The sequence below is a fragment of the Orbicella franksi genome, chromosome 10, assembly GCF_964199315.1.
Source record: "Orbicella franksi chromosome 10, jaOrbFran1.1, whole genome shotgun sequence".
Lineage (NCBI taxonomy): Eukaryota > Metazoa > Cnidaria > Anthozoa > Scleractinia > Merulinidae > Orbicella > Orbicella franksi.
The window spans coordinates 18,493,285-18,517,893 of NC_138154.1; the positions used below are offsets into that span (position 1 = coordinate 18,493,285).

Genomic DNA, 24,609 nt, shown 5'->3' on the forward strand with positions numbered 1-24,609 from the left:
AATGACTCAAGCTAGTTGTCTGCAGTAAACATAGCTGCATAGAGGCCATTGTTAACAACAGTAGTGTTAAAACTGTAGTAAAAGATTGCTGGATTCGAACAAAACGGTAAAATATCACACAGTGCATGAAATTAAAAAAAACTCTATCGAATGCTTCCATAAAAGACATCATGTTTGTTACGAAGACAGAAATAACACTATACATGTAAAACAACGACAGAAAACACCAATTGAGCTGTCTGCATTTATGATGAGAAGCTTTGTTTTTGCTAACATGTTCGAACAACAAATACGCCAAATACTCGTTTGAAGTTTGGTTTCAAAATATTAGCCTAATGCGTGAACAAATAATAGATTATTCATCCTAAAACAAATAAAGAAGCCTCGACGGTTGTTCAGTTGTAAAGCACTTAGGAAGCGGTAGAGTACTCAAGAACGGCTTAAGCCTCGTCCAGAACACAGTCGAGGCTTCTCTATTTTTTAATTTAACTGGCTTCTACAGAGATAGTTGTGTGTTATTCGGGAGGTTTCAAACATATGCGTTTGTAACTTCCCAGTATTTTTGCTGCAAACTTTCATGTCTTACATGTAACTGTAGTGAACTTTTCTGACCTTATATCACTAATGTAAATGAAAATGCAAACGTGAAACCCAAGCCATACTGAATACTAATCTAACCGCTATAATCGGTTACTATTAATAGATTACAAGGTCACAAAGTTCATAGTATTGCCAATTCCTATTGAAATCCGTAGTTTTGAATAAACGTCACAGCATGCAAAGTTTCAAGTTGGAAATGCAGGATATTTGCTAATTTTCAGACTCGAGGGAATTCTGATATTTCAAATCACTCCACTGAGATAAATGATGCTTGTACAACGGAACCCCTTAAAATTTCCTCTCAAACTGTTGCGCTTTGTTTCCACACTAAAGTGCTTCATGCTATCCGCTCGTATGGCCAATTTTTCCGTGCGTCCCAGTAAGTATATCCACACGAAACAGGTGCACCAAAATTTTATCGCAAATTTGAGCCTATGTAAAATTAAATCAATGAATTTGAAGATGCTGAAAACAGGATGAATGGCTGCGTGACAATGAATACATTGTCTTATTCGAGACAATCAATAAGTATTAATTTGCATCCCCTTGTCAAGATCAGAGATTTGAATAGATTAACAAAATAATGCAAACAAACGTCGGCTTTAGTGCGGTGCTCGTTGATCGTAATAACTCTCAGCTTTTTCAGAACTGTTTAATGCAACTTTTGGTGTTAAAAACTGAAAAGTTAAGCCTTCTACTGGCTGTATTACCCTCTTTACTCTTGGTCGATAGAGGAGTCGAGATTTCAGGCGATCTGATCAGTGCATTGCCAGATGAATTTAAATTATCTCTACTAGATGCTGTATAGGGTGCAGCAACCGTGAGCTTATGACGAAACAATGTGCACGCGCCTCAGATTCTACTCACAACTGGCCTGCAAGGGCTAAGAAATTAGCTTTTGGAAGGTTTATATGTTTAGCAGGTTATTCGTCATGTTGGCGGTCGTAGACAGAGAAAGCATCCTTAAACCCTCGTCAAATGCAGTGCACGAACGAACAACTAGGATCAACACAAAACTAAGAATTTAAATGTTACCTTTCTGACTTCTTTCACCGCTTAAGCTTGAGAGGAATCAGTACTTAAAATACAGCACATTGCACCGTCAGCTGCCGATACGTGAGGACAATTCAGACGCATGTCAATTAACTTCAATTTGAAGTCGTCAATCATTCAACCATAGAATCACTCTTGGAGGATTGCTTAGTTTGTTTGCGTGACAGAAGGCTCTCTCGCGTGAAAGAAAGACAAAGCCCCCAAATTAAAAGGCGAAGAGGAAGTGTTTTGTTACGTACCAGTGCTTCGTACCACAGAAGTGAATTACACAAGCGATAGTCTGGGTACGCTTTCCATTTGTTTTGTAATACCGGGATTTCTTTTTTGTTGTTTTTTTTCTTTTATTATTTTGTTTTGTTCATTCGGTTGGAAACCAAATGGAGGGGACTTTCAACTGAAAATTATTCAGACAATATGGAAGACCTTCAGAGGCATTCTACTTTTCTAGTTTTTAACGGAATGATCGGAAATATGCAGCCGTTTAGGTGGGAAATAAAATAGAACAGCCCTTTCCAAAGGAAGGTTTTCAACTGATGTCAAATAGTACACGCTCATCCCACCTCAACTGCTGGTGCAAATTTATACTGTTACCAAAAAATTCTCATCGGCTCTCTCACACAAATTGAAAACGCTCTAAGACATCAAATTGAGATTCACCTCTTGAATGTTTCATTTCAACACAGTCATGACCAATCATTTACTAATATTGACAGGAATTTTATAAAAGAAAATCACTCTGGATTCAATTCCTAGAATGTGTAAGATGAATAGATAGTATCATCGTTGGAAGTTTGCAGTTTCTCGTTTTTTTTTTCCTTTTGTTAATGTTTATTTAGTTCTTATAAATCGACAGTTTTGCGGTCTTCAACTCCGTAGAAAGTCATGTCTTCGGACGGGGGACTTGGATGTTCTCTTTATAGGAAATGATAAAGAAACCTCGCGTAATCTATGCAAATATTAAACGCCGTGAAAGAAGGAGGGATGTTGAAAAATTAAAGGCCGAGAGAAAGGACTTCTCTCAATTCCCACCAGTTTGCTCAAGATAATTCTAGCCTGACTTAAGCGTTCGATTGTATGATCGAAGAATATTTTCAATACGTTTACAACAAATGAAGTCAGGAACATCCATAATAAATCTACCATAAATATAGAAGTCGTTCTGCATTGCGTGACGGAGAAACCTTGAGAAAACAAACAAACATAAATGGGTGACTGCCATGACCCGCACCCATATGTTACTTGGTTTTGATATCATGAGGCTGGAGTAGGATTGCTTCACTTGTAACTGTCTCCTCACAGGCTTCATTTGAGAAGGTACCGTGTCATAGCCATGGTTTATAGTTCCACTCAGTTTCGGGCTCCGGGACAATTCATTAATGGGGTCCTTGGTCTTGCTGAAACGCAGGAATATGATCAGTTGCCACGGAAATCGTGACATCTGTCGACTTGGCACTGTTCAGGTTTACAGCAGCGTTTCTGCAAGTGCACTAAGGGAATTTTTTATTTCGAGCTCTGTGGAATTTGTGTCGGTATTTGTGTAGTATTTGTTTTCGGCTGGGCAATTCTGTTAGGGCAGCTCCCAAACTCAGAATGAATCATTTCAAAGTGAAACTGAAAGGAAATCATTAGCATAACATAGTAACGACGTTCCCCTGCCCCCTCCCCCCAAAACTACAGCGACCCTCCGAGAATAGCGATGAAACATCACGGTTGTTAACAAATCCTCCATGAAGCGACCTCCCAAAATAAATGCAGTGACTTAAATCGTAACTCGATTTTTATGACTCTTTATCAATAAACACTTCACTTGGAACATTACATGTTAAGCATTTCACATGATTTCAGATTAAAGAAAAAAATTGCTTTCCGTTAGATGACTCGTGGATTATATCCAACTGAAAAATCATAGTGATATTTAACGTTTTCAATTCTGAAGCTCATCGTTCTGCAGTTTCAAACACAACTCTGGATTAACCTTGTCTGCGCGACTTCCTCTTACGATACGCAGAGAAAGTGGTATAATAAGTGAAAAGAACAACTTTTCAAGAGCGGGGTGTGAGGGCAAATAAAGAATTCTTTTCACGCGGGGAGGGTTCTGTGCCGGTAACACGTAACTCCAGTGCACAAATTATGTGTCACAGAATGTCTCAGGGAAAGCATATTAATTAATTTTTGTTGGGAATCATACGTGATCCACTCCAGAATTTACGTTTTTCCTCGGCCAGATTCTTCTGGTTTCATCCAAAAATATCCCGGTTTAGGAGAGTGCCAAATACTGAAAGCTAACGCAGATACATACTTTTGAATAGCATTTTTACGTTTTGTGCGTCTATATGCAGCTCTATTTCGCTTTACTCTATCCCTTGCATCTTTTTAGGGTACGTGAAAAGGAATTACGCCCCTTTCACCACAGCGGCAGTTTTCTCACCATCAAGTCATGCGCGTCATCCTGCTTTTGGTGTTAGCGGGGTTCCTGGCCATCACTGGTCTCATTTGTCTCATCACAGGAATCGTTCTTCTGACACGTGATACATCATGTGTGGAAAGCACTCCACAGACATCGGAGAGATGTTCTTATTCAGACGAAGCTGTCCGTGGTGGCTTAGACACTTTTCTCAAAAAGGTACAAGACAGTTATTACAGGCTTCACCCAAACAAAATTGCTGACAAGCCGGGGGTGTCGCCCACTGAAATACGGGGAAAATATCGCTCTTATGACCCATCCCCGAGCAACATCAGGCTTATCACTGACGAAGCGTGGGCGCTACTCGATGAAATAAACCAGACGAATTTTGAGGTGCATGAACTAAGGCCACGCGAGAGGAAGGCTTTGGCTCAAGTCAAGCATTATTTGCAGCACGTTTTTGGAACCCCTTATGATGTGAACTATTACGCAGGTGATTTTCTATTGGGTCCCAATTTGTGGTGTTGGCAACCTCTGTGCGACGTTACGTATGAAATCAAGAATAGTCTGTATCACTTCAAGCCAAATACAACAAAAGATTTAGAAAAGCTGCAAAAGAAACTAGCAGAAATTAAAGAAACATTTGTCCAGTACAGGAGGAATATGGAATACGGTGTTTTGGTTGGAATGGTGCGCTCTGTCGAAGAGTGCAAAGCTGGAATCAACGGATTGACGTCATATTTCCGTCAGATATCAATCAAAGGAGCCAAGGGTAAGCACCAATGCTGATATCAAAATTTTCCTATCTTGCCTCGTGGCAGTTTAAGTTTCTAGTTTTGTGCCCCAACGTTGTTGGCTCATAAATCTCATTTACCGTCTTTTCAAAGGAGTCCTGGAAGAAGATTTCGTCAATCGTCTTCTGCAACCCGAGTTTCTTGAGGCTCTTGTGGAAAATAAAGAAGAAAGCAAGACATGGGAAAATAGATATAGAAAGTCTGTGAACGACTCCTTGAGAGAGTCTTTGGTTGAAAACGTCGGAAAATCCATCGAAGAGTTATTCACGTAAGAAAACATGCATAATGCAACATCCACTCTAGGATCCAAATAATAATAAGCTATAATATAAACCAACACTTTTAATCCATCTTTCTTTCTTACAATTTCTGAACATGTTAAAGGCAACGATGTCTATACAATATCCACACTCGTTTCTTAATTTTTCTGCTTATAATTGTTAACTTGAGATATCCTCACACAGGTGTCTAAGCCAACACCTCCAACAAAAAGCACCAAAAGACAGTATCAGGTTTGCATTTCTTCAAAATCTGAAAGGCTGTGGTCATCACGAGTTCAGTATTAAATGCATCAAAGCTTTTTTACTTTTTGTTTTTCTTATGTTCCTTCTTTAGGTATCTTAGAAAAGATCATATTCAGCATTGCGTACCCAGTAATGTGTCCAGCGGTCTCGCTACACTTCCTCTTTCCTTCGTGTATGTCAACAGCACCGCTGACAAGTCAAAACCAACTAACAAGTCTCTACCGACAGGAGAACTGCTAAACGGAAAGAAGTCTTATCAACAGATCGTGTCTTACTTCACAACAAACACCATGTCCCCGGATGAAATATATAAACTAGGTTTAAAGATGCTGAATGAACTCTATCCACAGGTGGGTGAAGTGCTACAAAAAATTGTTTTACATACATGCGTAAGTATATACGGAAAATGTTCATTCAGGTTTTCAAGCTTTGAACTAATCTCAGCACCCACCATTAGTTGAAGACTGGCTATAGGTAGTTACTTCACTTGCAAAACGTTCCTTAATGCAAGCATCATATTAGCACTTCAGTGCCAAAGCAACTTTTATCAAGATGATAAATTTTTAAAAATGAAAAATCAGACGGTTTGTTTCCCTCTTCCCCCCCTCCTCCACCCCCTCCCTTGTGCTATCATAAATAGGTGCTGCAGATAGCGAGGCTCGTGACTCAAGAATCAGACAATGGCACAGCCAAAAAGCAGTTTATCAGGAAAATGAACCATTCAGATATGTACTTCATCGAGGAGGACATTCCGAATAACGAGTCAGACGAAAACGCACATGTGGTGTGCGGTGATGTGGAAGGAGCAAAGAAATATTGTCCCACAAGATGGCGAGCGATTCAACACTGGTTCGCAGAAGATCACATGGTCAGTAAACAATATCATTTGCGAGTTGCGATAGCGGTCAGTTGATTCAGGAAGCCAACGGCGTTTTAAAGCACCATATCATAGCAAGTAGTGGGTACCCTTCTCCAACTATCACTACATTAAAATAAATTAATGTGCAGAAAGATGGCATGAACTAGCAGAAACAATTGACACGTACAGAACCAGGAAACAATTAAGCAAAATTTAGTCCTAATAAATTTCCAGACCCTTCAGCATACGGCGCTAGGCACCGTTTTCAAAGGGCTTCATTTAATAAGGTCTTGAATTCCAGTATCATTGTTTCCAACCTTTCCAATTACATATAGCTGCTGGCTTGGCATAATTATTGTTGTATAACATATCCTGCACTATGCTAACTACTTATGACCTCGATCGTTCGGTCTTTACGGGAAAATCTCAAACCGAGACCTTGTTTTATTGACCAACGATAGGGATTAAGATATGGTAAGGTTGGCTGTAGTGCGGCGGCAGATAGTGAAGATTGCTCCCGGTGACGTCATGACGCGCGCTTTCCCGCCGTAGCCTTGCTTTCTACTACGGAACGTGCTTGGTTTCACGTACTCTTCACTACGCACGTTAGTATAAGTATACGCCCGCTGTTTACTTCTCATTTTAACGCTTTTTTCACTGTTTGAACAGCCTAGTTTGAAGATAAAGTTCTCAATCATAAAAATCAGTTCTAAGATTATTGTTTCTTTATCATTTGTACAGAAAATTTGAACGATTTTAATACCTATCGCGAGATGATCAATTCAGTCATATTAGCATCGGGCCGAACAGCCGTAGATAAGAAAGCTTCGTATGCGCTAATCTGAGCTATAATTGTTTATTACTGTTCAAATGTATTTTATTATAATCGAAAGTTTTGTATTTTCGGGTTTATCACGTAATCGTTGTACGAACAACCTGTCCGTGTTGAAATCGACCTTTTTTATATCAGAGTTTATATAGTTGTTTTGTGGTTGGAACTACAAGCGGTTCTATCAAGTTCTAAAAGGCAAATCTGAGTTCTGGGAGATGTAAGACGGACACAAAAGAAGGAGATCATTGTCATTAATCAAGCGTATTTCGCATGAAAGTAGAATAATCTCTGGTTTCCTTGAAAGTAGTCATTTTTGTAAAGACACGTAGAGATTGCACATACCGTTGCCGTACAGCAAAATCTTAATCGTTTGAGTTTGGCGGGTAAAACACCGTTGTCAGCCTAGTCCCTCACGGCCAAAGTAGCCGTAGTAGCACCTCGCCGTAGCGTATCTTAAAGTCCCTGATAGCAAGGTTAATACGGCAACGCTGAGGTTTGAAAGACCGAACAGTCGAGGTTAGTACGTTGTTCATTATATGCCTTTTTGCTTTGTTTTTGCAGGCCCTTTATCGGCCCGTGGGCATTACGGGAGAATAATGCTGTAAAATTAGGCAATCAGAGCGCGCGTTATATCGGCTACAAACACAAGCCATATAATAATTCCCGTTAATTTTTTTTCTCCTCCAGGTTTTCAGTCTTTTGGATCCCAAAACGATTGACATGTTCCATTTTAGTGGCCCAAAGCATACAACACCTAATTGCCCTATAGAAATGGCTCTGGATTTTAACCCATCTGGGGGAGCCAGCTATTGGGGCGGTGACAAAAATTGCAGAGGCAATGTCCAGTATTATGTACCTTTCTTTTCGGCCAGACCTGGGCCCAAATACGAGGAGTGGAGTACGAACGCGCACGAAGGAAGGCCTGGGCACCACACACAAGTGAGTGTTGCCTAAGAAGCATTTACCAGGAATGGGAACTGACGTGACAGTAGAAATCTTTCTGCCAATCCAAAATAAAATTTTTCTCTGTTATTCAGTGTGTTATTTAATATGGTTAACACTTATCCCTGCCCTGGTATATCTCTGTTAAGCACGTTGCACGTTACGCAGCTTGCGTACTGTATTAAAGTGACACACCACTTATTATCTACTTGTTATTTTCAATCACATCTTCATTTCCTACTTAAGCCGCCTTTTCCTTTTTAGTTGACGGGGGCAGCTCATGTCCCACGTCTCATTACGTTTTGAAAGCCCAATGGTATGAAAGTTGTTTCTAGAAATTTTTGGCAGCTGTGGACGTCGATGGACCTTTTCTGTGACACGGTGGCCATTTTGAATCCTATTGTCTCAAATGGCTATTATGGGATGCTCAGGGGGCAAATACACACTGATTTGAACCTCGGGCATCCCATAATGGCTATTTAAAACAATAGAATTCAAAATGGCCGCCGTATCGCCGAAATGGTCCATTCCATTCTAAACTTGATACAGTAGAACTATTCAACGATTATGCTATGTTTATGTCAACAATATCGTGGTACCTATCACCCATCATGCTTTATGCGTTAACGATTGCATCATCGGACGTGATATGTAGACGTGACTAGCGGTTATCACGAATACTCGTCCTGCGATAAGATTTAAGTATGTTCGTTTATCCTGTTCATAATTAGTCTCGGGTGTACTATACACTGACATATTGACATATGGATTCTATCTTCAAACCAGATTCAAGGTCTGGAGGAACACTTCCGGGACAGCTGTGGTGGAATAATCAAATGGCTTGATTTAGAATCTTCCTACACCTCCTTTTCCGAGGGCTGGGGGCTGTACGCTGAAAACCCACTGATTGGTGAGGACACGGATACTTACGCGGATGAACCCTGGCAAAAATATGGCATGCTGAAATGGCAGGTTAGTGCCGGGGTTACTTTCCAGCTTTGTGGTATCTTCCTACTCAAAGGTTTCAACTGTTCTGATTCATAAGTGGACGTTGTGATTTGGGTCTGAAATTGGGTATGAATTGGTGAACAGGTTAGAGGTAGAAGGTCGGAAAATAGGTATGTGAAAAAAATAACGAAGACAGGACAGACCTCCACCCCTCCCCGCCCCCGCAAAAAAATTATTTTTAATATTAATAATAAATGCCATTAGGCGGTAAAGGCATCATTTAAGCCACGAGACAAGCAAATAATTACCATAACAAAATTTAACATGTCAAGAGAAAAGATAGTAACGTTAGCAACCTTGCGCTTGGTATTTACAGATCCAGGTGGACCACACGAAACACTGCATCTCTACTTAATCCATAGGAGATGAATTGTTCAAAGAATCAGTCAGTCAGTTTTGAGCTTTTGGTTGAAAATCTGTGAAACACAAAGTGTCGTGTCATGTCGAAGCCAGAGGAAGAGGGCAAACTTTTTAATATTTAATTATTTGTAGCTGAAATAAGTGTATGTATTTCATGGGTATCTGTGCAAAAACACATCACAATCAGTAAAATAAACAAACAAGCAACAATAACACAACGTAACTTTGAAAGCCGCTTTTTTTTAAATCATAGAGGGTAACCGTTTCCTCGATAAGAATGTATTAATGAACTTTTCCCTTGCTTCACTGTAGGTTTGGCGTGCCTTACGCTTAGTTGTTGACTCTGGTTTGCACTATAAAGGGTTTTCCCGCCAAAAAGCCCTGCAGTTCTTTGCAGATTACACCTGGGACGAAAGTGACATCGCTTTGAAAGAAGTTACTCGGTACCAGAGTGCTCCCGGCCAGGCTACCGCTTATATGATTGGTCAACAGCATATTACGAAACTTAGACAAAACGCGCAAAAGGTATTGGGAGAAAAGTTCGATCTTCGAGACTTCCACTATCACTTGTTATCCCAGGGTTCCTCGCCTTTAAGTTACTTGGAGCAAAGTATCGACACTTACATCAATTGTGTCAAGAATGAAAAGGCTGCTGGATGTTTTGACATTCTAAATCCAGCCGTGAAAGACGAAGATGCAGAGGAAAATATCGATAACCTTGATCAGCCAAAGAGAGGGCGTCATTTCTTCTAACGAATTTATATGTTGTGCTTTTCTCAATAAGATTTTCTTTGAAAAGTAAAATTTTGTTGCTACTTTAATTCAGTTAACAGAGCATGGGTACTTTTGGATAGATTGAACAGTAGTGTCGACGACCAGCCCATAAGAACTTTTCCGATAAAACAGAGTCACCGAGTGAGGCTACTCTTACCACATTGCATTCATGCCTTTCCCTGAGCCATTCCCCCGCTTGTGCACTTGTAAAAACCTAAATAACGAGAATTACGGCAACTACCCGGATTTTCATTTTGAGAGAGTCATTCACAGTTGTGGTGCAAAACCTGAAATTGGCCCCTCCAGTAATTCTCATTAGTGGAATAGAGATGACAGAGCAAACCCATTAATACCTACTCCCTAACACCAGATAATAAACGCCTCGAGAAACTGGAATTAACAAAACTGCTTTAAACTTTATTACATTTCAAAGCAACCTAACAACTACACCCATTTCTTTAATCCACGCTTACAGGTAACTTTAATTAAGAAGATGAAAAAGTTGCAAGAGAGCGTTCATATTTCGCAGGCAGATGGAGAAATCACTCTCACATCACCTCTAAGTCCAACTTTAAAATCAGACCATTTCTTGACATTACCCCTCCCCCGGTGACACGACTTGGACAAGTTTGATACTTCACTTGCGTTGAGGACCCTGTTCCACATGTTCAGATCAGTGAGTTCTCCAATGTAGTTTTGAGTGGCGTCGAATCCTCCTCCAAACGAATCTTGCTCCTGCCCAATGATAAGAATTCCGTTTGTGTTGATCACGTGACTGGTCTTCAATCCCGCTCCACTGGCTTGGGAGACGCCATCTTTATAAATTTCCCACGAGCCACCTTTGTTTTCCCATGAAGCACATATGTGATGCCAGAAACCGTCATTTGCGGAGATTCCCGTTTGGCTGAAATGAAAATAGAGCGTCAACTTTATATTCAGTGCTATACATCTCACCATTTTGAACGATGAATAAAAAGTATAACTGTCCATAGCTTCAGATCAAAACTGATGGATTTAATGAAATTACCAAAAACAAAACATAATTTATCTCGCCAATTGATATCCAGATTTCTCTTTGGGATTAAAAAAAGCGATTCCCGTATCATTCCCTATTCCTCTTTTTAAGCGTATATGAAGTGAGCGATTGTGCTGTTTCGTCTGATCCTCTAATACGCCAATAAAACGGCTGCAGACTTTCAAGTTCCTCAAGTTAAAAAAAAGTTGCATTTGTGTTTAAGAAAAAGGTACAGGATCTTGCCTACGTGACACAGTTTTCAGCCCTTGTTGCCAATTTGTTCTCAACCAGACTTCAACTTTGGAAACTTGTATTTAACAAGACGAAATTTCCAAATATTAATAAACTAGTTTACTTTTAAAAAATTTGCGCGGTAAATCACATCAAGTCACGTGGGTCGATGGCTTCCTGGAACACAATTTTTCAAAGTTGCCAAATTTTTGAGTGTCACGAAGTTCTCGATTTTGGCGAAACTAATTCCCGGTGAAAGTCGTTAACAAACAATAAGGTAGATACTAATATCGCATCTTGAAAATTGTTCTACTATTTACAGTGTATATCTATATCTTACACTAGTTTGTAGTTGATCCATAACTGGATTTGAGACATCTTGTTGATTAAAATTTCATTGCCGTATATGGAAGTGCTGTAACTCACGACGGTGCGATCCGTTCCTGTCTTGTCTGTTGTACGCACTCGGAAGCACATGGTAAAGGCATCAGTTATTTGGAGGCCATGGTGGACGACATAGTCACTTGTACCACTTTTCGTGAAATAAAGATCGTATGGACTTTGGCGCACACCTGTCGGCACATATCAAATTCATTATTGGCTTTGATTAAATTATTGCATGGGAAGGAGGACATGATAATTAATCGCTGACCTATTCAGATATAACACAGCAGGGATTTGGTGACGAAAAAATCTGCCTGAACATACCCTTTGACATTTTCCAGCAAACCTTGTCAAATATAATGTTGGCAAAAGTTTGTGTGGAAATAGAAGGCACTTATTTTTCGCAGTTCGGGCCTTTTGCTCTACCCAATACTCATGAGCAGGCAATTAAACTACACTTGCTAACTCATGTTAACCTTAAGAAATCTCACTGAATTTAATCGAGTATTTATGCTTGAAGCTTACTGCATTTGGAAGCGTGCAAATCTCCTTCAAGGAATGTGACATTATAGGGTGCTATGTCTGATACAAACAACAGCAGTAACTGTAAGATGAAAAAAGAAAAAATACCAAAACAATAATCATCAATGTTTGTGATTGTTTAGCCATTAAATCAAAGAACTGCTAACTTAGAAATACAAATCCAAAATCTGTTGGTCAAGTAAATATATAAGTGTGCTTTTGATACAGGATAGGAGCGGGTGCAATGTAGGGATAATATAACAGTTAAGCAAGACAAAATTACTCGCTGCTTGTAGACTACTTTACCACAATATCCGCACGGGTTTGAAAAATTTCACCAAAAGCCTTTACCCGCTACCTTATTTTTGTTAATTCACTTGGACAGAGTACAGGGCATACAGTCAATCTGAATAACCTTTGATCGCTATTAACGACTGAAAAGAAAGAACTTGGCTGAGATGCAAACTGATACTGGCTAAAACACATAAATCTTCACGTATGTAATGATATGTTTTCCTTAGTACCTTGAAGTGGATTTTTCCACCAGCTTTCTTTAGTTCGACAAGCAAGAATACTGTCACGTTGACAGGGCCTGCAGGTACCGGTATGGGCAAGGGAGATTGCTCCCCGTCCTTAAATGTATGCGACCACTTCATGGGAGTGCGAAATGTCTCCATGGTAACTGTGGCTCTGAGGGGTTGATGGCACCCATAAGCTTGTACAGTCATGATCATGTGGCCAAATGGCCCAGTACTGTCTGGCGGTGACGTGCATGTAACTTTGCTGCATTGGTCACTGAAGACGCATGTACCGTTGCTTCCGTCAGGTGGCTGAATACCTGCACAATAGCCGTGAAGATTGTTTCCTAGATGAGTAAGTTATCTTTGTCAGAATATTTTAATTGTGTTGAAGGTAAATTGATCGCTTTACAGTTGAACGAGGGTCAAATAAATCATTTCAAACCCTCACAGTAAAATATTGATATAAGTATTGTTCCCTTAATTGTTGTTTTTGGATACCGAAAATTGTCCTAGAAGGCCTAGACCATTCGAACTTGTAAAGACCATATATTTACAGTCAAAACATTAGCAACAGACAATTTAGAACTCGCTTTCCAACTTTGGAACCATGTTTGAGAAAGAAGGAAACCCTTGTCATGAAACTCGTCAAAGCACAATCAACCTCAGTATTTAAAGGACATTTTTAAGGTTATATTAAACGGCGAATCTTGTTCTTGAAAATTAACCACACTCTACTTTGAAAACAAACTAATATCCGAAACATCTTGGTTCACATTGAGCTATCAAGGGCTCATACAAAAAAAGACAATTTCATTGAGACGCCTGTTTGTCTTTATATCGGACTGACTTTTGATATAAATAAGATCGTTACCTCGGCTGATTACTGACTTTACTAACCTCCTTGGATTTGATCCTTTATTGAGGCCAGTTCTTTCTTCAATTCCTTCACCTCCTGTAACAGCTGGTTGTTTCCTTCGCACAAGTCACACTGTTCATTACCATCCATACCAACATTGATTACTGGACGACAGTGACATGCAGATGGGGACTTGTTGTCGCGGGCTGCGCTTCCAGCTTGAAAAAGAACAAGCAAAGTGAAAATCGGATAGAAAGCTCCTGCCATCATCTTGAATACAGGGAACTTAGTTCTAGACTCCGTGCTGTCAAACGGGCTTATATCTCTCTGACCAATTGTAGTACTGGCGTTATCAAGGGTGACAACCAATCAAGTCGTTACATTTTGTTTATTTTTCTGCCTGCTTCATATTTTCCATGCGAGCGGATTGGGTATTTCTTTTAATCCTGTTACTGCACGCAACTGCGTAATTTCCGATCCGAAAAGATGGACCCTGATATTTTTGAGGCTATGGTACACAAGTTTGTCATGTTTTGATTTATGAAACTGTTACCTGTTCCTTCTCTTTGATGCGTACTCTACGAAAACTGCATGCGACTCTCTTGACATTGTTTGGATTGGTTGGATTTCATGTTTTTGCGATCCTTTGTTTTGTTGACTTATATCAAGTGGCCCTCGTGAATATCTGTAAAGTTCCTTAGTGCATGTGTAACCGTTCTTGCCGGGCCAAAAATCTAATGGATTTTTGGTTCAACAGTTAAGGGGGGCCATAATGCTTTGTAGTGTTAATACGTTTTCTGTTACCAAATAACTTAAAAGTACAGAGGGAAATGGACATTTACCGTCCAAAAGGAGTCGAAGCCGAGAAAGAATTACAGTTCAACCCCTATTAAACGGCCACCCTCGGGGAAATGAATAGTGGCCGCTAAAAGGGGGCTGGCCGTTCAACAGAGGTAAAGACAACAGAAACTGGAGTACTCATGGGGACTTTGATTACTCAGGGCCGCCTAATAGGGGTGGATGTTTAATGGGTGGCCCCTTAATAGGGTTTCGACTCTAACAAGATTTACTGATTCTTACAACTTCCATGCGGAAATTTTGCAGGACGAATCAGTCAACAAATAGAAATGGTTGCTTGTTGCCTTGTGACTGTTTGGTTGCGGCATTTGGTAATTTTCCAAGACGTGAAGTTAGTTTTTGTCTGACTAAAAATGTTTTTGAGCTTTATTTTATAGTTATAACGCTTGGGGTCGGGAGGTGGGGAACTTCGATTTTTTTTTTTTTTTTTTTTTTTTTTTTTTTTTTTTTTTTCGCTTTCAAAGAGAGTACAACCTAATTTTTAGCTCTACCAGATTCATTGAGCAAGATATCTTCTTACTGATTATAGTACAATTCCTAACATGAGTTTTCTTTCGTCTTGAGTAATGTAGACCAAAGACCGCTCTTTAACACCCCTAGCCAAATTAACAATCAACACTTAATTAACAATTAACATCTTACATTCGTTGCAATTTCAACGTTTCTCGACCTTGCATTGAGTACAGTCTCGTCACATTTTTTACTTCGTTACGGCCCAAATTAAGATAAGATAACTCAAGTATAAGTAAATGCCTTGGTTACTTTTGAACAGTCGTTTTCGTTCCTGTCTTTTCAGCTTTCTAGAAGTCACGTCTGAACCCCATGGTAAATGAAGTTTTAATGGTTACACCTTTCTCCCAAAAATTAATAAGGACAAACAAGAGATGTCCTAGTTTTTTGCTAGTTCTATTTACTTCACGTCCGATCAAAAAATGTAGATACTATTAATTAACAGTTTCAGGGCTCCTGGTAGTTTGAAGTGTTGTTGGTTGAATTTCAATTGTCGTTCAATACGATATTATTTCCAGATCTGAACCTGTTTGCTTTATTTTTGTCTTGCTCTCTGGGCAAGAACTAATGTTACTCAAGGGTAAGGCAAAGTTGTGCCAAATATTTCCAAGAATAACGACCCCCTTTTCATTTTAAATTTAGCAACCCTTTCGTAATTCTCGCAACGTCGTAACTTACAAGAGGTCTTTAATTTCGGGGAGTTAAAACAAGCAGCATATGTCCCTGTGTGCTCCATCCAAGGAAAAATAAAAGTTTTGAATAAATTAACTTCAGTAGCGTCATTGAGCAGTTGCAGAACAGGAGATTCGTTAACCCCTAAACCCCGCCCACCTCTACCCCTTGAACATGCAACGACATAAGAGGTTTAAACAGGAAAGCTAGCCAACGAATACAGTTCCTCGCATCGCTCCGAACGCCAGCGATAAAAGAAAACGTTTGTCCATGGAAATATGTAGGACCTGCTATGCACTTGGTGTAAGCCTACAATTACAGTTTAACCTCCCGTAAGCGACTACCCAAAAAGTCTAGCCTAGTTGGTCGCTTTCGGGAGGTTGTCGCTTACGAGAGCTTAATGTTAGGTCAAAATTTTGCCTCAATATCATATGGTAACTGCAGAGACTTAAACCATGTTTTAAATGCTTTATGCATGTGAAAAGTCGTTTTCGAGAAAAAGGCGGTACTTTCCATTGAGATATTTCCGTCTCTTGTAGTACCAAGGAATGTGATAATGTTACAACACCCTGTAATTATTATCCAATTTCCGCTCTATTATCTGTCAAGTGGTCGTTTGTGGGAGGTTAAAAACAAAAGAAAATTTCAGCCCTAAGAGTGGTAGCGGTTGCTTACGAGCCCGGGGAGGGGGGGACTCCCAGAAAAGTTAGGTGAGGTTGTGCGGCCCACTTTCCAAGACCCTTACCTTATTTATGGCCAAAATCTGCGATTTTTGCTACCCTATATATGACCTGGCCAAAAATTCGATACCCTATTTACGACCGTTGTGGCTGACACAGTTGCCCTAAACATAAGTTATGCTGGGCTTTGGTTGACGGTCTTATTGATAATGATGAAAAAGTAGCTTATTCCAAGAAGCATACCCAATTCAAGACTAGAGTGCTAAAACTATAACTTTTTTAAGACCAAAATGGCCAAAATCGATACCCTAATCATGACAAAATGGGAGGTGCGGTGGTCTCATGGTTAGTGCGCTCGACTCCGGAGCGAGCGGTCCGGGTTCGAGCCCTGGCCGGGGACATTGTGTTGTGTTCTTGGGCAAGACACTTTACTCTCACGGTTACTCTCTCTATCCAGGTGTATAAATGGGTACCGGCGAATTTAATGCTGGGGTAACTCTGCGATGGACTAGCATCCCATCTAAGGGGGAATTGATATACTCCTAGTCGCTTCATGCTGCAGAAACCGGGATAAGTTCCGGCCGGCCTGATGGGCCACTCGGCTTGTATGCAGACCTAACCTATTCATGACAAAACGGCTAAAAAACCAAACCCTTTGGGGCCGCACATACCTATATAGCCCATATAAGTGAGTAACCCCCCCCCCCCCCCCCTCACCGGGCTTACGAGAGGTGGTCGCTTACAGGAGGTTTCAAATATAGTGATTTGACTTGGGAACTTTTGGTATTTTGGAAAACGGGCCGCTGTGGAGAGGTGGTCGCTTACGAGAGGTAATCGCAAACAGAGGTTCGACTGTATAAGTGATTGGAATGATTTCGAAGTATAGCATGTAGAAACAGGAAAAACATTCAAGGCAGGAAGGATTTTGCAGACGTCGGTCATTACCGAATTTTCTCGACCTACGGGCGGGACCTAAAAGCACCAGGTTCAAACAAATGTCAGGTCTAAAAAGTCGAGTTTTAAATAACCCACGTAGTTTACTGGAAACCGACCTTTCGCTATGTGGCTCTCACGTTATCAATAGGTTGCAGTACTAATTCCTCAGATGGCCTGTGGACTAATCTGCATAGCAACTATGAAAAAAAATTCGGAAAGTCGGCGTAATTCTCCACTCTTCACTTGACAGATTAAAATGAGAAACAAATGATTATCACGAACTATGAGCTTTAAGTGTCTAAAATAGCGCGGACCATCTTTTTTGGGAAGTAAATAACCTTGCGAGCAGAAACAGGAAGTATTACCTGAGAGAGCTCAGCGCGTAAACAGGTTCAAACAAATGTCAGGTCTGAAAAGTAGAGTTTTAAATAACCCACTTAGAAAAACATTCAAGGCAGGAAGGATTTTGGAGACGTCGGTCATTACTGAATTTTCTCGACCTACGGCGGGGCCTAAAAGCGCCAGGTTCAAACAAATGTCAGGTCTAAAAAGTCGAGTTTTAAATAACCCACGTAGTTTACTGGAAACCGACCTTTTGCTATGTAGCCCTATGTATCAATAGGTTGCAGTACTTATTCCTCAGATGGCCTGTGGACTAATCTGCATAGCAACTATAAAAATTCGGAAAGTCAGTGTAATTCTGCACTCTTCACTCGACAGATTAACATGAGAAACAAATGATTATTACGAACTATGAGCTTCAACCGTCTAAAATAGCACGGACCATCTTTTTTGAGAATTACATAACCTTGCGAGCAGAAACAGGATGTATTACCTGAGAGAGCTCAGCACGTAAGCCACAAGGAAGACTGAGAAATAAATAGTAAACAACAATAGTTTGAAAGGAAAAGGCTCGCCAATCAAAAGGTGTCGGACTTAATAAGCAAAGAATTGGAAAGAAGTACACACACCATGGTACATTTCCTTGCAGAATTTCCGGCACGGTCCAACTTTCTGGTTATTGAGGAACACTTCTGTGGTTGCGTGCCTAAACAGGAAGGAATTAAAATAAGAACGTCAGAAAGTGAAGTATGGAGCCAGCGTGAAAGCAATATCGTGATGATTTTTAATTGATTGTTTCCGCACGCACTTGATGAAGGCGTGTCAACCATAGATTAGAGTATATAAGTCCCGCTTGAAGAAAGGGGTCCATGCAAAGCAACATTCGTGTTCAAGATGATGCTAAAAGTGTCCTTGCTGGTTTTTACTCTGCTTGTTCTTTCTCAAGCTGAAGACCCAAAGGGTGATCGAGGAAAGAAGTCTCCATCCGCCTGCTATTGCCGTCCGGTTATAAATGTTTCTGTGGATGACAAAGGTCAGTGCGACTTGTGCAAAGGAAACAACCAGCTGTTACAGGAGGTGAACGATTTGAAGAAAGAACTCGCCGCGGTAAAGGATCAGGTTCAACATGGTAAGTAACTAGATGGGGCATCGATCAGATTCTTAAAAAGAAAAAACAATCGTGTAAATAAGTTAAATAATATCACCGTCAAAAATGACGTGATGCACATTGGGCGCTGGATTCAGCAGCCAGAGCTCAGTCCCGGCCGACACATTGGTTTGTGTTCTTGGACTATGTGAGACTCGGCTTAGGCGGCGAAATCAGTGAGATGTAGTTCCTGTCCTACAGCTTTCGAGGTTCTATAGTGGCAAAGCAGACACTGAACTTTGCGAGCTTTGCACGTTGACATCTTATTTTTTTTCAGGGTTCTCCAAAAAGAGCAACACGCCAGCGAATATTTCCAGAAGAACAAAAGAATGACAAATTTTAAGTAACTTTTGAGTAAATGTTTAATATTACGTTCGTCAAAAAGCTAAAAGGAAAAATTAACGACCCTCGTTGCAAGGGTGCAGTAGGCAAATTATTTGCTATATCATAAGAAGCGTTAACCGCGCTTCTTCCGTCACAAACAGTAAATCAAGATCGATAATCGATTTCATACGTTTTAGCTTCAACAGGTCTTCCCCAAAGTTCTAAAAGTGCATACGACCTTTATTTCACGAAACGTGGCACAAGTGACTATGTCATCCACCATGGCCTCCAAATAACCGACGCTTTTACTGTGTGCTACCGAATGCGAACAACAGAGAAGACAGTTAGCGATGCTACGGTCCTGAGTTACAGCGCAGACCAAGTCTTCAATGAACTCCTGATCAAAAATATGGATTCACTTCAATTATGGATCAACGACGAGCTGTTGTAAGTTATTACAATTTATCAATTAATTAATTAATAGATAATTAATAGTTAATCGATACATGGTAAGGATGAGTAGTAATAGAACTTTTTCACACAAATACAGCTGTGGAGGATGACGCGAGAGATAAGATACACATATTGCTCAGCAAATTTGTCGCCCGTCTATTTTTTTCCCTGGCTGTCTTTCATGAGTTTTACCCCATGAATTTGGTATATGTTCTGATTATTTTTTTTATTCTTTTTTTTATTTTTTTAATTTTTTTTTTTTTTCAGTGAAACTGGAGTCACCACCCTGAATGACGGTTTCTGGCACCTGATGTGCGCTTCATGGGAAAACAAAGCTGGATCTTGGCAGATTTACAAAGACGGCGTCTCCGAAGCCAATGGGACAGGACTGCAGACTGGACACGTAATCAAGACAAACGGAATCCTCACCATCGGACAGGACCAAGATTCCTCTGGAGGAGACTTTGACGCTACCCAAGCCTTCCTTGGAGAGCTCACTGATCTGAACATATGGAACAGGGCCCTAAATGCAACTGAAATATCGAAACTGTCCAAGTCATGTCACGGAGGGGAGGGTAACGTCAAGAAATGGTCTGATTTTAAAGTTGGTATAAGAGGTGATGTAAGAGTTATTTCTCCATCGGCCTGCGAAATATGAAATGTCGCTTCTTTTGAGGATCTTTTTGCCTTTGCATGCTTAAGTAAAGTTCGCTTGTAAGCTTGAGTAAACAAAAAAATGTTGTTTGTAGATGATAGGATGTTGTAGAGTGCAATAAAATTTATATCATTTTCAAATTTGCACTGTTTCATCGAGAGGTTTTCAGAGGGTAATCTCCATATAGATTAATATAGCACTGGGGAAGTCACGTTCGTTGAACCACCTGATGTTCCAAAATGTGCTGTCAATACAGAATCAAGTCTACTAGTAATTATTCCACGAAAAAATACGGCTCATCTTAAAGTCTCTGCAGTGATGCGCTGTGTAATTTTCTTTTCACAAGAGTAGTTGATTTGTCACACTGCAAGTGTATGAGTTATTTCTGCAAAATTTTAATTCTTTTGATTGCTTGTAGATTTAATTAGATTGCCCTGAAATGCAACAAATTTTAAAACTAAGTTGTATTTTTTTTGTTTTTTGTACTACCTTTTCCAGTGTACAATGGCTATCCCCATGTGGCCTTACACGCATGTTCTAATGATGATGGGTTGCCCGCTATACTAGTCTGCAAGGAAGATCCCTTCGCTTGCGACTCCCTCTTCGCCGCTCGCCCTTGCGACTCAAAGTTCAGCCTGCTTGCAAGCTCTTCCAGGCTAACACCGTACCGTCTATGGATATTTACAACGTACAAGTCTATTATAAGTCACCAGCCATTTCAGTATGGTGTGTGCCGATTAAACATTTCCAGGGGAATAGTCTGCAGAATCGCTTCAGCTAATAAAATTTTGACCAACTGTCTTGTGCGTGCTTTAAAGAGCTAATGGTGGTTATAACGTTAGACTTGCTGCATCTTCCCTACAGACTGTGCAAAAGTTTCGATATTAAAGACCCACTGAAAAATCTATAAAATTAACTACTTGCTGTAGGGCCCCTATCTCCGCAGGTAGCAATCTCCATCACAAATATAACTTCAACCTTGATAATAATCATAAGACCCGGCTCATACGAACGGTTGGAATGACAGACTGTTTGGCTTTTCATGTAAGTAATCTGTATACCTTTTCGTGTACGATATATTTACTCTGCACCTTAATCGTCCTGGAGGCGTAGTTTAAAGTAAATTAGATTTGTAAGAATTATCCTTCTTTTCGTAACTGATTGGGACCACACAGAGACATACTGCATGTTTAAGCTTCCCGAAAATTAACGACCCCTCATAGTTGCTACTCTGCGAGATTTGCGAAAGGGTTGTTTTGTAGTCTAAAACTGGAAAGGGTCGCTATTTTCGAAAATTTGCGGTACATTTGTCTGGCCTCACCCTGAATTCATTTTGTTCAGCTCTTGACGAAGTCAGAGAGAAAACACAAAAATAAAACAGAGCGGTTCAAATCCAGAAGAAATATCGTGTTGAATGACAACTAAAATCTACCCAGAAATACATTAAACTACTGCTAAAAACATTTTAATTTGATGATGGGACGTGAAGTAAATAAAACTGATAAAAAAAGGCACATCCTAACAAGTACCTTTGATATGCCCATTGCACTTCATATTATTCTCCTTTAATTGTGTGTTGTGACGAAGGTGTGACGATCAGAACGTCATGAAGCCTGCATGCAGAGGTCTCAGTAGCTGACCTCTGCATGTAGGTTAAACATTATTTTATTTATTTATTTTTCTTTTTTCTTTTTTTTTTTTTTTGTCATTTCCTTTTCGGTATGGGCATTTATGAACTTATATATGTCACCCAGTCCAAAGAGAGAAAATCTAGAAAAACAGTAAGGAAAACGAGTATACAAAAGTAAGCAAGTCATATGTACATGCATATATACCTACACTTGAGTTGTCTTCATTTGCGAGGAAATTTGGTAAAATGTTCAGAGACTGTACACATTGTCAGGTCGTAAATTACCTTAAGTGACACACCACTTATTTTTAATCACATCTCCATTTCCTACTTAGGCCGCTATTTTTCTCTGGTGGATAGGGGCAGTTCATCTCACACGTCGCCATTACTTTTTGAGAGCACAATGACGTGAGATTTGTTTCTAGAATTCGTTTAGTCTTTTTATTTCGCAAAGTTTTCTTTTGAAGAAGTAAGTGCTTTGAGGCGAAAATTACAATGCTAATTAATCCTCTTCCCCTACTGAAAAATAAAATTTCTTCAAAATTCTTCGAGGTGAAAACCATTCTCGTGGCTCTGAACCAATCTTTTTCGCAGCTGTGAACGTTCATTTCATTAAACAAATTGATGCAGTAGAGCTATCTAACGAGTAGCCATGTTTATGTCAACAACCTCGTGATCTCTATTACCATAATGCTTTGTGCGTTAACGAAGCGTACCGACCACGTTAAACATATTGATTGATTGATTGATTGATTGATTGATTGATTGATTGATTGATTGATTGATTGATTGATTGATTACATCTTCTGGCGTGATGTATACGTGACTGTTATCCCGAATACTCGTCCTGACATAAAATTTAAGTAATGTTCGTTCATAATTCTCGAGTGTATTACATCCGTAGAACCCAGATGTGATTACAATGGTACATTGTTGACACATGGATTTTTTTCTTCAAACCAGGTTCAAGGTCTCGAGGAACACTTCCGTGACAGCTGTGGAGGAGTGATCAACTGGCTTGATTTAGAATCTTCCTACACCGCCTTTTCCGAAGGTTGGGCCTGTACGCTGAAAACTCACTGATTGGTGAAGACACGGATATTTACAAGGATGAACCGCGGCAAAAATATGGCATGCTGAAATGGCAGGTAAGTACTCAGTGACAGATCTCGGACGTGTTTCCCTCTATAAGCTATGCCGTGGTATTGGCCGCCCCTAAGGTTTTTAACTGTTCTGGTGTAAAAATGAAAGTAGCCATTTGGGTCTGAAATTGGGTCTGAAAATAGGCATGTAAAAAACAAAATAAGTGTTTTTTTGTCTAAAAGCAGGTCAGGGTGACAAGTCTCTCTTTCCGATTCGGATTACACCTACAGGCGCTAGCCATCAAAAAATCGTCTTGTGTCTCGTTCTCTTCACCTAGAGGACAGAGCAAGATAGACCATGGACATGGCAGGACCTACCCAAAAATGCCATTAGGCGATAAAGGCGTCTTTTAAGTCACTTGTCTAGCAAAGAGTTACCATAACAAAGTTTTACCTGTCAAGAGAAAAGTACGTGACGTTTGTAGCCCTGCGCTTAGCATTTACAGATCCAGGTGAGTCACACGACACACTGCGTCTCTACTTAATCCACAGGAGATGAATTATTCAAATAATCAGTCAGTCAGTTTTGAGCTTTTGGTTGAAAATCTCTGAAACACTAAGGGTAATCACGTCGAAGCCACCGGAAGAGGACAAACTTTTCAATTTTTAATAATTTGTAGCTAAAATAAGTGTATGCATGTCATTGGCATCTGTGCAAAAACACATTTTAATCAATAAAACAAACAAACAAGCAACAGTAACACAACGTTACTTTGAAAGTTGTTAGCTTTACCGTTTCCTTGATGAGAATGTATTAATGAACTTTTCCTTTGCTTCACTGTAGGGTTGGCGTACCTTACGCTTAGGTGAAGACTCTGGTTTGCACTGTTTCACAAATTGACGTCTCTCCTGTTTTTGATCACGAATTTCGTCGTGACATTGTCAAAGTAATTGTGGATCTACGAGGCCATAGCCGACTGGATCTGCGCAGAATACTTTGACAATATTATGACGAAATTCATTGTCAATAACAGGGCAGACGCACGAAAGACTGACGTCAGTTTGTTTTTTACGATAACAAATCGTCAAATTGTCCGCTCTCACTCGTTGACGCATTGCATACAAAGTTATAAATTCATGTGTCAGTCCGCTTATTGTCAATGAAAATTAGCCAATGAGCGCACGAGAATTCCAGCAGCGTAATAAAGGGTTTCCCACGAAAAAGCCCTGAAGTACTTTGCACATTACGCCTTGATTAACTCTGGGTTGAAAGTGACATCGCCTTGAAAGAAGTTACTCGGTACGGTACCAGAGTGCTCCCGGCCAGGTTACTACTTATATGATTGGTCAACAACCTATCAAATAACTCAGACAAAACGCGAGTATTGGGAGAAAAATTCGATCTTTGAGACTTTCACTATCACTTGCTATCCCAGAGTTTATCGCCTTTAAGCAAAGCATCAAGGCTTACATAAGTTTTAGCTGCGTAAAAAACGAAAAGGCTGCTGGATGTTCTGACATTCTAAATCCAGTGGTGAAAGACGAAGATGCAGAGGAAAATAACGCTAACCTTGATCAGCCAAAGAGAAGGCGTCATTTCTTCTGATGAATTTGTCATATGTTGTGTTATTCTCAAAAAGA

General features: G+C 40.0%; 2 protein-coding genes across 2 annotated transcripts; both read left to right on the forward strand.

Moving 5' to 3' along the window:
- The first annotated feature begins 2,588 nt into the window (after positions 1-2,588).
- LOC145500103 (uncharacterized) lies at positions 2,589-10,664 on the forward strand. Its single transcript, XM_081479590.1, has 7 exons — positions 2,589-4,829; positions 4,945-5,119; positions 5,467-5,725; positions 6,016-6,243; positions 7,754-8,005; positions 8,795-8,980; positions 9,689-10,664. The coding sequence occupies exons 1-7, from the start codon at positions 4,091-4,093 to the stop codon at positions 10,127-10,129; spliced, it is 2,280 nt and encodes a 759-aa protein (XP_081335716.1). The 5' UTR covers positions 2,589-4,090; the 3' UTR covers positions 10,130-10,664.
- A 7,747-nt stretch (positions 10,665-18,411) lies between these two features.
- Positions 18,412-20,366, forward strand: LOC145500106 (neuronal pentraxin receptor-like). Its single transcript, XM_081479594.1, has 3 exons — positions 18,412-18,806; positions 19,346-19,595; positions 19,869-20,366. The coding sequence occupies exons 1-3, from the start codon at positions 18,572-18,574 to the stop codon at positions 20,257-20,259; spliced, it is 876 nt and encodes a 291-aa protein (XP_081335720.1). The 5' UTR covers positions 18,412-18,571; the 3' UTR covers positions 20,260-20,366.
- Positions 20,367-24,609: the final 4,243 nt, after the last annotated feature.

Excerpts from the sequence above, each read along its gene's own strand:
- LOC145500103 (XM_081479590.1), top strand. The coding sequence starts at position 4,091 with ATGCGCGTCATCCTGCTTTTGGTGTTAGCGGGGTTCCTGGCCATCACT. Across the intron at positions 6,244-7,753 it reads GGTTCGCAGAAGATCACATG|GTTTTCAGTCTTTTGGATCC; the intron begins GTCAGTAAACAA and ends TTTCTCCTCCAG. Across the intron at positions 8,981-9,688 it reads ATGGCATGCTGAAATGGCAG|GTTTGGCGTGCCTTACGCTT; the intron begins GTTAGTGCCGGG and ends GCTTCACTGTAG.
- LOC145500106 (XM_081479594.1), top strand. The coding sequence starts at position 18,572 with ATGATGCTAAAAGTGTCCTTGCTGGTTTTTACTCTGCTTGTTCTTTCT. Across the intron at positions 18,807-19,345 it reads AAAGGATCAGGTTCAACATG|CTTCAACAGGTCTTCCCCAA; the intron begins GTAAGTAACTAG and ends CATACGTTTTAG. Across the intron at positions 19,596-19,868 it reads TGGATCAACGACGAGCTGTT|TGAAACTGGAGTCACCACCC; the intron begins GTAAGTTATTAC and ends TTTTTTTTTCAG.